This window comes from Schistocerca nitens, chromosome 9 (genome assembly GCF_023898315.1).
Source record: "Schistocerca nitens isolate TAMUIC-IGC-003100 chromosome 9, iqSchNite1.1, whole genome shotgun sequence".
NCBI classification, from domain to species: Eukaryota; Metazoa; Arthropoda; class Insecta; order Orthoptera; family Acrididae; genus Schistocerca; species Schistocerca nitens.
This window is the reverse complement of record NC_064622.1, coordinates 141,424,531-141,439,953: the sequence shown is the minus strand read 5'-3', so window position 1 is coordinate 141,439,953 and position 15,423 is coordinate 141,424,531. Positions and strand designations below refer to the sequence as shown.

Genomic DNA, 15,423 nt, shown 5'->3' with positions numbered 1-15,423 from the left:
AAATTTGTGATCCCTTGATGCCTCAAAACATGTCCTACCAACCGATCCCTTCTTCTAGTCAAGTTGTGCCACAAACTTCTCTTCTCCCCAATCCTATTCAATACCTCCTCATTAGTTACGTGATCTACCCATCTAATCTTCAGCATTCTTCTGTAGTACCACATTTCGAAAGCTTCTATTCTCTTCTTGTCCAAACTGGTTATCGTACATGTTTCACTTCCATACATGGCTACACTCCATACAAATACTTTCAGAAACGACTTCCTGAAACTTAAATCTATACTCGATGTTAACAAATTTCTCTTCTTCAGAAACGATTTCCTTGCCATTGCCAGTCTACATTTTATATCCTCTCTACTTCGACCATCATCAGTTATTTTACTCCCTAAATAGCAAAACGCCTTTACTACTTTAAGTGTCTTAATTCCTAATCTAATTCCCTCAGCATCACCCGACTTAATTTGACTACATTCATTTATCCTCGTTTTGCTTTTGTTGATGTTCATCTTATATCCTGCTTTCAAGACACTGTCCATTCCGTTCAACTGCTCTTCCAAGTCCTTTGCTGTCTCTGACAGAATTACAATGTCATCGGCGAACCTCAAAGTTTTTATTTCTTCTCCATGAATTTTAATACCTACTCCGAATTTTTCTTTTGTTTCCTTTAGTGCTTGCTCAATATACAGATTGAATAACATCGGGGAGAGGCTACAACCCTGTCTCACTCCTTTCCCAACCACTGCTTCCCTTTCATTCCCCTCGACTCTTATAACTGCCATCTGGTTTGTGTACAAATTGTAAATAGCCTTTCGCTCCCTGTATTTTACCCCTGCCACCTTCAGAATTGAAAGAGAGTATTCCAGTTAACGTTGTCAAAAGCTTTCTCTACGTCTACAAATGCTAGAAACGTAGGTTTGCCATTTCTTAATCTTTCTTCTAAGATAAGTCGTAAGGTTAGTATTGCCTCACGTGTTCCAACATTTCTACGGAATCCAAACTGATCTTCCCCGAGGTCCGCTTCTACCAGTTTTTCCATTCGTCTGTAAAGAATTCGTGTTAGTATTTTGCAGCTGTGACTTATTAAACTGATAGTTCGGTAATTTTCACATCTGTCAACACCTGCTTTCTTTGGGATTGGAATTATTATATTCTTCTTGAAGTCTGTGGGTATTTCGCCTGTCTCATACATCTTGCTCACCAGATGGTAGAGTTTTGTCATGACTGGCTCTCCCAAGGCCATCAGTAGTTCTAATGGAATGTTGTCTACTCCCGGGTCCTTGTTTCGACTCAGGTCTTTCAGTGCTCTGTCAAACTCTTCACGCAGTATCTTATCTCCCATTTCGTTTTCATCTACATCCTCTTCCCTTTCCATAATATTGTCCTCAAGTACATCGCCCTTGTATAAACCCTCTATATACTCCTTCCACCTTTATGCCTTCCCTTCTTTGCTTAGAACTGGGTTGCCATCTGAGCTCTTGATATTCATACAAGTGGTTCTCTTCTCTCCAAAGGTCTCTTTAATTTTCCTGTAGGCAGTATCTATCTTACCCCTAGTGAGATAAGCATCTACATCCTTACATTTGTCCTCTAGCCATCCCTGCTTAGCCATTTTGCACTTCCTGTTGATCTCATTTTTGAGACGTTTGTATTCCTTTTTGCCTGCTTCATTTACTGCATTTTTATATTTTCTCCTTTCATCAATTAAATTCAATATTTGTTCTGTTACCCAAGGATTTCTATTAGCCCTCGTCTTTTTACCTACTTTATCGTCTGCTGCCTTCACTACTTCATCCCTCAGAGCTACCCATTCTTCTTCTACTGTATTTCTTTCCCCCATTCCTGTCAATTGTTCCCTTATGCTCTCCCTGAAACTCTCTACAACCTCTGGTTCTTTCAGTTTATCCAGGTCCCATCTCCTTAAATTCCCACCTTTTTGCAATTTCTTCAGTTTCAATCTGCAGGTCATAACCAATAGATTGTGGTCAGAATCCACATCTGCCCCTGGAAATGTCTTACAATTTAAAACCTGTCGCCTGATATATCTTCCATTTTAGCAGATGACATGCGCTCGGCCGATCGCGTTCTCGAGTTTATTAGTGCCAGTGAGATGACGTCTGTCATTTGAAGCTCTTTTTGGGGACAACCAACCCGTTTCTGTAGTGGATTTTTAAGCTTTTCTTCTCCTTTTAGTTTCTCCAATTTTTTTGAGTTTCGTTCCCATTGATGCTGCTTTCCATTTTCGTTTTTTACCGTTTCCTAAGTCACAGACTGGGCGCTAATGACCATAGCAGTTTTGCGCCCTAAAACCAAAACAAAAAAAAAAGATTCCCACGGTGACAGCGAAAATAGTGACAATGAGGAGGAACAGGAGGAGGAAGCTGAGATGTGACAGTAAATAAGCAAAAGTGCTGGCGATCTAGCCAAGGAAACACCAAATGCTGTACATGGATGGGCACCTAAAGTAGTTAATACATAGGACTAGTAATAAATAGGATAAGCGACATTATTTCTCTACTAATAACCATTTGTGTGTGTGTGTGTGTGTGTGTGTGTGTGTGTGTGTGTGTGTGAGAGATTGGCGGTCAACGGCTCGAAGAAACCATTCCGAGGTATTCACCGTCAGTCACATTCGGCGATGGTATTAACAAATCTCTCCTCTATACTATCTTCTTTTTATATTCTTCTTAAAAAAACAACAAAATTTTATTTATATTTCAACCTTATATTATAGTTATTTTGAAAAGTATCACTCTTTGTAAATGTTGTAAATAAAACAAAAGAAAACAAAAGAAAAGAAAACTGTAAAAAGATGAAAAACGAAAATTGTGAGATGTACGACCTGTTTTAAACATCAGGTAACAGGTCTATAGTTTGGCAATAAATAATAAAATATATGTGGGTCATGCTTGACATACATGTTCGTGGTCGTCCTGTTCCACCACAGACGCTCAAAGAATTCTCATGGGCTCTCGTTGAAGAATGAGAACGAATACCATAGCGTGACCCCCGTGACATAGAGCATGCTACGTAGGCGTCGGGAAGTGGTAAACGCTCACGAAGGGCATACATGTTATTGAAGTTCTCAAATTTCAATGAAAACCGTCCAGTATGACAGGATGAATGGTTGTTTTCACTTTGTTTTCGACACCTGTGGAACATGCCAGTTCTTTTTATAAAAACAATCAACCACGTAATGATGTTTTGTTATGTACTTAATTTGCGAAAGATGAAGGTATAATTTGGTAACACACTAAGTTCTCAACATCGCTCGAAGGAGTATGGCTGGCGCCCAAATTCATGTTCCCATAATTCTTCAAGAAGTGTAAATTTGTTGGTATGCATTTCGAAACCCAAGCTTTGTCCACATACATCACACGTCTGTTGTGTACCGCACGCAGCAAATCCGCAGTCCACAAAAAAATGTAGCCCTCGGGGTGGAAATATCCCTAGGTTCTGTAAAATAATTTGCGTCAATCGTCACTTATTCTGTATCCAAAACCGATATCATTTAAAGCCCCCGTACCCAGTTTCGTACTGCAGTTGGGCAGTATCACTCATAACTACAGAGGAATACTCAGTGTTTACGAAAGGAACGCTTATTTCATTGAAAAGTTCCGTGTGGACATATGTCCTATTCGGATTGTTTCCGAAATGGAACACATTAAATGCACATTTAAATTTGTGATGAGGTGGGGCTTTACAGCTGTCAAATATATGTAAAACTTCATTGTAGGTAACTATCAGCTGTTTATTTCTATGCTCAGTGCTACCGATTTCGATCATTAGATTATTATCACGCCGAAGCAAAACGTAACCAGCTTCTCACTAACACATTGAAGTGAACAATTTAGGTAGAAAATCATAGCTTCTGTCACACTAAATAATCTCCAAAAGACACAGATATGTAGCAGAAGCAAACAAGACGATTATGTATAATCGTTCTGTGTGTGCCTCCAACATATCTATCTCTCTTAGAGATTATTTACTGTAACAGAAGCTATGTTTTTCTACCTACAACGAAGTTGTTCATTCCACTTTTGAAGATTATTTATTGTAAAAGAAGCTACATTTTCCTAGCCACATCGAAGTTGTTTACTTCAAATGTTGCAGTGACAAGATGGTTACGCTTTGCTTCGGCACGATAATGGCCTGGTGATCGAAATCAGCAACATTGAGCATAAAAATAAACATCTGATGATAGCCTAAAATGAGGTTTTATAGATAATGTACATTTGTTTTTGGGCTAGCGGTGCGCACATGTGTGTCTGATACACCCGGTCTCTTTAACGTTTTATTCTAGTACAACCTGTCTTGGTGCTTTGAACCTCTTTGCTCAGGATGTCTTTCTCCAATTAGACCCGTCCGTAGGATGCGCTATTGTCCGTAGTGTGTTGAGAGAGAAACAGTGTGAAGGATTGAAAGTGTATCAGAGAGAAGTAACGGTTAACTGTGTTGAACACACACCGGCTAAAATGCCACACATCTACGCTACTGAAGACCATGCGTGCATGACGAACGTTTACGGCTTTTTCGATGATAGTATTCCAGCTGCTATCAAAGAATACCGTTGGCGCTTACTGACAAGTCGAATACCTGATCGTAGAGTGTTTGCCAGAGTTCTCAGCACACTGCGTGGAATGGATATTCTTCGAGGTTCCCATTCTCTTCTGAATGTGTAGTTCAACAGTCTGTGCAAGGAACAGCAACACATTGTTGCAATGGTGCAGTGCAGTTATGCTACAAACACATAGCGACTTTCTCAGTTGATCTTTGTGAAATATTTGTTATGTTTACTGATTGCAGTATATGTGTACATGTGTAAACCTGGCAACGTATCGAATAATACAATAATACAGAAAATAAATAATTTGCATTAAATGTGTTCTATTCAGAAACAATAAAGAAGAGGGCAGGGCATAAGTCCAAATGAAGCTTTTTGCTTCAAATGAGCGTTCCTATCACATCCTTGAATATTGACACTTCCTCCTGGAACATGCTGTGTGTAAAGCAGAATGAGTTCACAGAACAAGCGAAACCAAACCAAACACTCGAGAGCAGCGAAGCGTGACGATAGACTGGGCCGATAGCAGACACGGCAACACTGCAGCGCGGGATGAGGCGTAGCCGGCGACCTTGAGATATCTGCTTTCGTGACCGCAGAACTTCGAAGACTGAATGGCAGATTGCAACGATCCATTTGCCCATGCCAAAGAGCTGCTGTGGTATCATGCGAAGTCACACTCGTCGCTGTGGCCAGAATCCATGCGCTCTTGGCAGTGTGCAGCGCACGAGACAAATTACACAACGTACCGCCCTGTCTATTTAACCTAAATCTATTTAGATTTCTTCCTCTTTCATACATTTCCATTACCTTGATGAGTCTAATTTGAGTGAAAATTTATATGTATTGATCCTCTAAAAGTAAACCTGCCCTCAAGGTTCGTTTGAACTTCTTAGTGCTTTTCTGAACCTACTATATTCCCTTGTTTTGTTCCGACCTTTGAACGAAATTATTCAGCCTGTTGTAGTTCAATGTAGACACCGATACACAGTGCTGTTTGGCATATACACTACTGGCCAATAAAAACTGCTACACCACGAAGATGACGTGCTACAGAAGCGAAATTTAACCGACAGGAAGAAGATGCTGTGATATGCTAATGATTACCTTTTCAGAGCATTCACATAAGTTTGGCGCCGGTGGCGACACCTACAACGTGCTGACAAGAGGAAAGTTTCCAACCGATTTCTCATACACAAACAGCAGTTGACCTGCGTTGCCTGGTCAAACGTTGCTGTGATGCCTCGTGTAAGGAGGAGTAATGCGTACCACCACGCTTTCGACTTTGATAAAGGCCGGATTGTAGCCTATCGCTATTGCGGTACATCGTATCGCGACATTGCTGCTCGCGTTGGTCGAGATCCAATGACTGTTAGAAGAATATGGAATCGGTGGGTTCAGGAGGGTAATACGGAACGCCGTGCTGGATCCCAATGGCCCCGTATCACTATCAGTCGAGATGACAGGCATCTTATCCACATGGCTGTAACAGATCGTGCAGCCACGTCTCGATCCCTGAGTCAACAGATGGGGACGTTTGCAAGACAACAACCATCTGCACGAACAGTTCGACGACGTTTGCAGCAGCATGGACTATCAGCTCGGAGACCACGGCTGCGGTTACCCTTGATGTTGCGTCACAGAGAGCGCATGTGATGGTGTACTCAACGACGAACCTGGGTGCAGGAATGGCTAAACGTCATTTTTCATGATGAATCCAGGTTCTGAATCATGATGGTCGTATCCGTGTTTGGCGACATCATGGTGAACTCACATTGGAAGCGTGTATTCGTCATCACCATACTGCCATATCACCCAGCGTGATGGTATGGGGTGCCATTGGTTACACGTCTCGGTCACCTCTTGTTCGCATTGACGCACTTTGAACAGTGGACGTTACATTTCAGATGGGTTACGACCTGTGGCTCTACCCATCATTCGATCCCTGCTAAACCCTACATTTCAGCAGGATAATGCACGACCGCATGTTGCAGGTCCTGTACGGACCTTTCTGGATACAGAAAATGTTCGACTGCTGCCCTGGCCAGTACATTCTCCAGATCTCTCAACAACTGAAAACGTCTGGTCAATGATGGCCGAGCAACTGGCTCGTCACAATACGCCAGTCACTACTCTTAATGAACTGTGGTATCGTATTGAAGCTGCATGGGCAGCTGTACCTGTACACGCCGTCCAAGGTCTGTTTGACTCAATGGCCAGGCGTATCAAGGCCGTTATTACGGCCAGAGGTGATTGTTCTGGGTACTGATTTCTCAGGATCTATGCACCCAAATTGCGTGAAAATGTAATCACATATCAGTTCTAGTATAATATATTTGTCCAATGAATACCCGTTTATCATCTGCATTTCTTCTTGGTGTAGCAATTTTAATGGCCAGTAGTGTATACAGTTCATTTCCAGAAGTGAAGGAAGCGAGAAGTAGCACAAAAATACTGGGTCCATCTGAATATAGAATTCTGAAGCTTTATTCCCTCTCCACCATGTCCTGTACGTGGAGCGAGACGTTGAAAATTTACCAGAGATATCAGAAGAAGCAGACGAGGGACGAAGTCTGGGAAAACTCTTATTTAAAGGATACCCAACAGGGGCAGCAATTATGACAGTCATAATACATACAGCCTAATCTTCCTTATATGATGAATTAGCTGTTGTTGGTTAAGATCTCGCCTATTAGCGAACATTGGTTGGTTCAAATGGCTCTGAGCACTATGCGACTTAACTTCTGAGGTCATCAGTCGCCTAGAACTTAGAACTAATTAAACCTAACTAACCTAAGGACATCACACACATCCATGCCCGAGGCAGGATTCGAACCTGCGACCGTAGCGGTCGCTCGGCTCCAGACTGTAGCGCCTAGAACCGCACGGACACTCCGGCCGGCGAACATTGGTAGTCATGTGAATGTTTTTTTTTTTTTGCGTGGACCAGGATAAGGCCGTCAACAGACTATCATTTATCAGTGTATTCCCGTACTATTGTGTATCAGTGATATCTGAGTGACATTTACTCGGCGAAATAAACTTGTGTTACGAACGACTCGAAACTAAAATTCATTTATTAACATAGTTTACTCCCAAATTGGGGCACTAAAATCAACATAATACAACAGAGTCTACAATGATTAAGTTTAGGTCTTAGCAGTCAGCAATTTCTTCGTTTCCCAAAACTTCACTCGCTGTGATCTGGCTGCTCGTTTTTCTGCAGATATGACATACTTCTTCCGTTCTGATGGTTTGAATGTCAGCCGTGTGTATTTGTTCTTCAGAAGCAGTTTCTCTTCTCTGGGTTGAATTTGGTGTGTGGTGATGTTCAGTTCATCCAGATCATTTTGTACTTCTTTAAACCAGATGTTTTTGGTTTTACTGTTCCAGAAGTATTCAAAAAGCTGCTTCAGGATTCAAGTATTTGCTAGGAGAGATATGTAGCAGAAAAATGCAATCCTTCTTTTCCGCATTGTATCAATAATGGATTCACTTTCTTTATACACTACTGAATCGGGCAAAAGTCTCCACTGCCCATTGACTTGATGTTTCTTACAGATAATTCGTTCGAAGTATTCTTCTATCAACTTTCTGCGATTTGTCAGTTGTTGCTTGAGTATTTAACCTGAGTAGTGTTTTACTTGCGTATGTCTGCCTCGTGATGGCTGGGTGTTGTGTGCTGTCCTTAGGTTAGTTAGGTTTAAGTAGTTCTAAGTTCTAGGGGACTTATGACCACAGCAGTTGAGTCCCATAGTGCTCAGAGCCATTTGAACCATTTTTGAACTTGCGTATGTTGCTTCCAGTTTAACGACGGAGGAGTAATGTCGAAATTTAGCATTTATTGAGAGAGACCGTTTTTGTAGGTTGGCCAAGTGGTTCTATGCGCTCGCTGAAGTTTTAATGTTTTACTATCTATTGACGCTCTTTCATTAACATTCAAGGTAATAATCTCACCAAGATATTTAAACTTTTTTACTACTTCAATTTTTTGATCATTATAGAGTATGATATGGGATGTGTCAACTGGGAAGCTGGGCATCATTTCTGTTTTATCAAACGAAATTTGCAATCCGACCTTTGTCGCTAATCGTTCTAGTTGTTCTACTTGAACCTTTGCTTCATCAATATTGATTGCTAACAGCATCTGCAAATGCAAGCAGTTAAGTCGAATCTTTCCTCCAGTCTTAACATACGGTGGGAATATCTTGTTCCATTCACTCATGATTTCCTCCAGCACACAATTGAACAATTATGGAGACAATCCATCGCCTTGTGGAAGGCCAGTATGAATCTCAAAAAGTTCAGAGAATTCATTTCTGAACCTTACTCTTGCTTTAGTATTTCGAAGGGTGACTGCAACGAGGTTGACAAGTTTCTGATATAAACCAAATTCTTTAAGAATTGACAGTAGAGATTCACGATGGATACTATCGTAGGCTTTTTAAAATCGACAAACGTGATCACTAGTTTCCTGTCCCTGACCCTTCAATTATAGTTTTCGAAATTGTACCTATAGCTTCACAACAAATGAATTCATTAAAGTTCTTCATGAAATCGCATGTACGCTAACTGCCCGCGCCTTCTCCTCCTCCCTCTCCAACAAATACACATTTATTTCTTCATGAAACGTGTTATAAATAATTTATCTCTTTCTCAAACCATCAGTTCAGTTCATAGAAACAGTAGTATAAATAGTAATAATTTACATAAATATTTAACGCCATTTATGCAGTCCAGTCACATTAATATGATCACTGCCTATGTTCACGTCAACGTTCAACAACCACTCACATACGACAGGTGGCAGCACTGGCAATGGAGGACAAAAAAAAGTATCTCGGTTGATACGAAAAACAGTGCAGTCGTTATCGTAACGTGGAAAAGGACCGATTTATCTGACGTACAAATGTGCATGATCATTGGCTTTCAGACCAGTGGAGGAAGCGTTTCCGAATTGGCTAAGTCTGTAAACTGTTTGCTTGCCACCGTAGTTAAAGTACACCGTGCATGGCAAAATGCCACTATCCACAACCAGCGCCGACGCAGCTGCAGTGAACCATGAACCATAGATGACACGAGTGAACGACAACTGCGGAGACGTGTACAGGCGAATAGATGTGCAGATGTTGAGCAACTGACCGTTCAGATGACCCACAGGGCTCCTACCAGCGTCTCCTCAATGACCATTCAGCAAACGGTACATGCATCCAAGCTGACTTGTTCATTGGCGACGAAGGCTGAAATTTGCATGCCAGTACCGCACTGGAAGTCCATCGAGTGGCGACAGGTGGCCTTCTCAGATGAATTTCGTTTTATGGTCCATGGCCGGTGACGTGTACTGCCCTGCAATAATCGTCGGAAGTGATGATGATGAGGTCCCATGCTCCGAGGATCGTAGGGGAAGAAGCGAGAGACCCGCACTTCTGTACTAGGCAAGGTCCTAGCAGAGGTGGTTTGCCTTTGCCTTCCTCCGACCGTAATGGGCATGGATGATGATGATGATGATGATGAAGACGACACAACACCACCCAGTCATCACGAGGCAGGAAAAATCCCTGACCCCACCAGGAATCGAACCCGGGACCCCGTGCGCGGGAAGCGAGAACACTACCGAAATGCCACGAGCTGCGGACCAGGTCAGAGGATGGAGCGTTATGATCTGGGGAATGTTTTCATGTAATTCCCTGGGTGATCACGTTATTCTGGAAGGCTCAATGGATCTACACAAGTATGCGTCTATTCTTGGGGACTATGTCCACCCTTTCATGTAGTCTTTTTTTTTTCTTCGGCACAATGGTATCTACCAGAAGGGAATGCAATGTGTCACATGGCTGGCAGTGTTACGGGCCCGGTTCTAAAAGCACCAGGACGACTTTACAGCACTTCCCTGCCACCAAACTCTGCAGATGAAAACCCAGTCGAGAATCTGTGGGACCAGGTCGATCAGGCTGCTCGTGCCATGGATCCCCTCAACTGTAAATCTAGCGCAGCTGGCTACGGCACTGGGATCAGCGTGGCTCCACATCACTGTCGATATTTTCCTGAAACTCATTCACTCTCTCCCTGAATTTCCGCTCTGCAAAAGATGGTTCTTCAACCTTTTGACTGGTCGGTGTATTCATTATTCAGGAACACAAATTTTCAGTAACTTGTTAACAGCCATAAAAAGGTCGACTGGTGAACAATTCAGTTCACCAGAACCTTAGAAGATTTATTGACTTCAAAGGCGTTCTATTCAGAGGATGAATTCCTTGGTAGAACAAGTTGACGTATATGTTATTAATAGTACGAAATAATGTAAGTGTTCCGCCAAATCTTCAGTGTAGAAGTGCTATCTGTTTTAATAAGAGATATAAGCAGCTTTCTGTTTCATGGTATCTATCCACAATAGCCTAAGAATAGTCTTACGAACTTCAGCGTGTATACCTCTACATGTCTGTTACAAGTTTGGTATTATCGAACAAATGAAAGGTTTCAGATATTTTACTTATTCTACATCTACATGGATACTCCGAAAATCACATTTAGGGTTCCTGGCAGAGGGTTTATCGGACCACCTTCACAATTTTCTATTATTCCAATCTCGTATAGCGCGCGGAAAGAACGAACACCTATATCTTTCCGTACGAGTTCTGATTTCCCTTATTTTATCGTGGTGATCGTTTCTCCCTATGTAGGTCGGTGTCAACAAAATATTTCGCATTCGGAGGAGAAACTTGGTGATTGGAATTTCGTGAGAAGATTCCGTCGCAACGAAAAACGCCTTTCTTTTAATGATGTCCAGCACAAATCCTGTATCATTCCTGTGACACTCTCCCATATTTCGCGATAATACAAAACGTACTGCCTTTCTTTGAACTTTTTCGATGTAATCAGTCAGTCCTATCTGGTAAGGATCCCACACCGCGCAACAGTATTCTAAAAGAGGACGGACAACCGTAGTGTAGGCAGTCTCCTTAGTAGATCCGTTACATTTTCTAAGTGTCCTCCCAATTAAACGCAGTCTTTGGTTATCCTTCCCCACAACATTTTCTGTGTGTTCCTTCCAATTTAATGTGTTCGTAATTGCAATACCTAGGTATTTAGTTGAATTTACGGCTTTTAGATTAGACTGATTTATCGTGTAACCGAAGTTTAACGAATTCCTTTTAGCACTCACGTGGATGACATCACAGTTTCCGTTATTTAGGGTCAACTGCCAATTTTCGCACCATTCATATATCTTTTCTAAATCGTTTTGCAATTTAATTTGACCTACTGATGACTTTATTAGTCGATAAACGACAGCGTCATCTGCAAACAACCGAAGACGGCTGCTCAGATTGTCTCCCAAATCGTTTATATAGATAAGGAACAGCAAAGGGCCTATAACACTACCCTGGGGAACGCCAGAAATTACTTCTGTTTTACTCGATGACTTTCCGACAATTACTACGAGCTGTAACCTCTCTGACCGGAAATCACATATCCAGTCACATAACTGAGACGATATTCCATAAGCACGCAATTTCACTACTAGCCGCCTGTTTGGTACAGTGTTAAAAGCCTTCCGGGAATCCAGAAATACGGAATCGATCTGAAATCCCTTGTCAATAGCATTCGACAGTTCATATGAATAAAGAGCTAGTTGTGTTTCACACGAACGATGTTTTCTAAACCCAAGTTGACTGTGTGTCAGTAGACAGTTTTCTTCGAGGTAATTCATAATGTTTGAACACAATATGTGATCCAAAATCCTGCTGCATATCGACGTTAACGATATGGGCCTGTAATTTAGTGGATTACTCCTGCTACCTTTCTTGAATTTGGTGTGACCTGTGCAACTTTCCAGTCTTTGGGTACGGATCTTTTGTCGAGCGAACGGTTGTATATGGTTAAGTATGGAGCTAATGCATCAGCATACTCCAAAAGGAACCTAATAGGTATACAGTGCGGACCATAAGACTTTCTTTTATTAAGTGATTTAAGTTACTTCACTACTACGAGGATATTTACTTCTACGTTGCACATTTTGGCACCTGTTCTGGATTCCAATTCTGGAATATTTACTTCGTCTTCTTTTGGGAAGGCATTTATTCTACAACCCAAGAACCATTTCACTGAGGGTTAGAACATTAGCGTTTCCATTTTTGTAAATATGTGTTACATGTTCCTATGTTATGAGATGTTCCACATTCTTGACGATTTTCTCACTGTGTATCTATGGACATATATATCAAATCTAAGAGAAATTTTCATGTGTACAATACAACACTATTAAACAGCAATAAACGAAAACACATTTTACTCTGCAGTCATAGCACATAAAAAACTGCAGCTGATTGTTTTTAACGACTCTCGTTTAGTAACGTTTAGATTCTTGTACTTAATCTATGCTCTTGTCTTGCAGCACATAAGAACGTACGGTTGTTCATGACGCATGGCGGCATCAACAGCATTCAAGAGGCGCTGTACCACGGTGTTCCACTCATAGGATTCCCTGTGTTTGGAGACCAGAACTGCAACATGAACCGCGTGGAGTGGATCGGACTTGGAATCAAAATACCAATCTCAAACGTGTCCGTGGAATCACTCACTTGGGCTATAAAAGAAGTCTTGGAAGTGCCAAGGTATGGATGTCGTTCTTTGCAATTTAATTCCACATCCTAAATCCTCAGCTTGCATTTTTCTGCGATTAGCATAAAAATGCTTACTTAGTGAAGTATTTTGTGGTTAAATAATTCAGGGTCATAACGGACATCACGTATCGTAAACACAGAATTTAATTGCCAAAGACATCAGATGTCGGAAGTATATATAGTCTGACCAAGTGCAAAAAAGACCTTAACAGTATTTGAGTGTTGCACTAACAACGTATTATAAACAATAATATGGTCATGAGCTATAGTCTGGAACGAATCTGATCACTAGGAAATGTTACACAAGACAGATATAAGCTGCAGAGGATCTACACTCCATTGAGTGTTGCATTGCGAAGTCCACCTGTAAATTTCACAAAAATTTTAAAAAATTCAAGAAGTCTTAGATGTATCTGGATCTACCTTCATTCTTCAGATTTGCAAGTGGCACTTGAAGAGGTTAGTCTTAGAAATTTTTCAAAAATAAACCTGCAGCTTCATCCTTACAACTTTTCTACTGTGCGTGAGTGAAAGCTTCCACACCAAAATGCGCGTGTTCATTTCTGAATAAATGATATCGGCGACATCTCGATCCTCATTTTTTCATTTTTTTCTGATGAGTCTGATTCGGGACATCCAGAATGTGTGCCATTGGTTCAAATCGCTCTGAGCACTATGGGACTTAACATCTGAGGTCATCAGTCCCCTAGAACTTTGAACTACTTAAACCTAACTAACCTAAGGATATCACATACATCCATGTCCGAGACAGGATTCGAACCTGCGACCGTAGCAGTCGCGCGGTTCCGGACTGAAGCGCCTAGAACCGCACGGCCACCATGGCCGGCCGTGTGCCATTATCCATCAGGAAACCTCGTCAGTACGGTATGTTCAGCAACCGTAACATATTGTGCGGTTTTTTGTACGGCATTTATGGGACTTAATTTAAATAATTAACAGCCTCAGTTGCACCGTTTACCTAGAATTTACCTAGGTTTCAGTCGGTATAACACAACCTTCTTCAGAATAACAGTAACTACCGTTTGGACATAGTGGACATCGTCAAGCTAAAACTACAAATCCATAAATTATCGTCAGACTATAAAACTTATGTGGAACTGCCTCGGCCCCACTTCGCGACCGCGATGCCGCAGCCACGAGTGCTGTACTGGAACTGACCGTAGCGTCATGAGGCCCGCCTAGGCGGACACAATACCTTGCGCCTGCACTTAAACTGTGTGATAGTTACTTGTTGTGACAAGGCGTGAACTTAACTCCTGACCTTGAATTTACTAGTAAAGTGAAATAATAGGTATAACTGAGGAAAAGGGCGTATATGTTAACCTGTGCAGAACGTACGTAGATTGACTGTCTTAACATTTATGAAGTATTCGTTGGTCATATTATGAGGAAGAAATCATGTGCTTACAAGGTATGGCCTATCTAGAAAATTTTTGTGCTAAAGCACGAAGTTTAATCACCTAAAAAGAACTTAGGAGTGGGAAGGATAATATAAAGCCAACATCGTCATTATTACGACTAGGTCTAGAAATTTTTAAGGCGTAATTGTTAAGCATTTGCTTATCTGTGGTTACAACGCATGAACGTCCTATTGACTTAACACACAAATGGACATGATTGAACCTATGAATAAGTCTATATCTAATCTGTAACAAACGGCAATACGGGCCATATAAAATAGATGGTCATTATTCGAGGTTAGTATATTTGACCTGCCCGCATCTCGTGGTCGTGCGGTAGCGTTCTCGCTTCCCACGCCCGGGTTCCCGGGTTCGATTCCCGGCGGGGTCAGGGATTTTCACTGCCTCGTGATGGCTGGGTGTTGTGTGCTGTCCTTAGGTTAGTTAGGTTTAAGTAGTTCTAAGTTCTAGGAGACTGATGACCATAGATGTTAAGTCCCATAGTGCTCAGAGCCATTTGAACCATTTTATATTTGACCTGAAATGGTCTAGAATCAAGTCAATAGGACGTTCATGCGTTGTAAGCATTTGTAGTTTTAGCTTGACGATGTCTACTATGGAAAGACGGTACTGTTATTCTAAAGAAGGTTGGGTTACCCCTACTGAAACCTAGGTAAATTCTAGGTAAACGATGCAACTGAGGCTGTTGATTATTAAAATTAAAATTAATGTTTATACAGTTGATGACAGGGCTACGAAATGTTGAAGATATTTATGGGACTGTTTCATTTTGGTTACCATAATATACAGTACGATATGC

The 15,423-nt window shown here is 41.5% G+C and overlaps 1 protein-coding gene across 1 annotated transcript in view; it reads left to right on the top strand.

The window, feature by feature from the left end:
* The window catches only part of LOC126202969 (UDP-glycosyltransferase UGT5-like), a 135,083-nt gene that overhangs the window by 108,671 nt on the left and 10,989 nt on the right, over positions 1-15,423 (top strand). Inside the window, exon 5 of the mRNA XM_049937111.1 lies at positions 12,954-13,173. Coding sequence (XP_049793068.1) covers positions 12,954-13,173 — 220 coding nt within the window. The remainder of the gene's footprint in view (positions 1-12,953; positions 13,174-15,423) is intronic.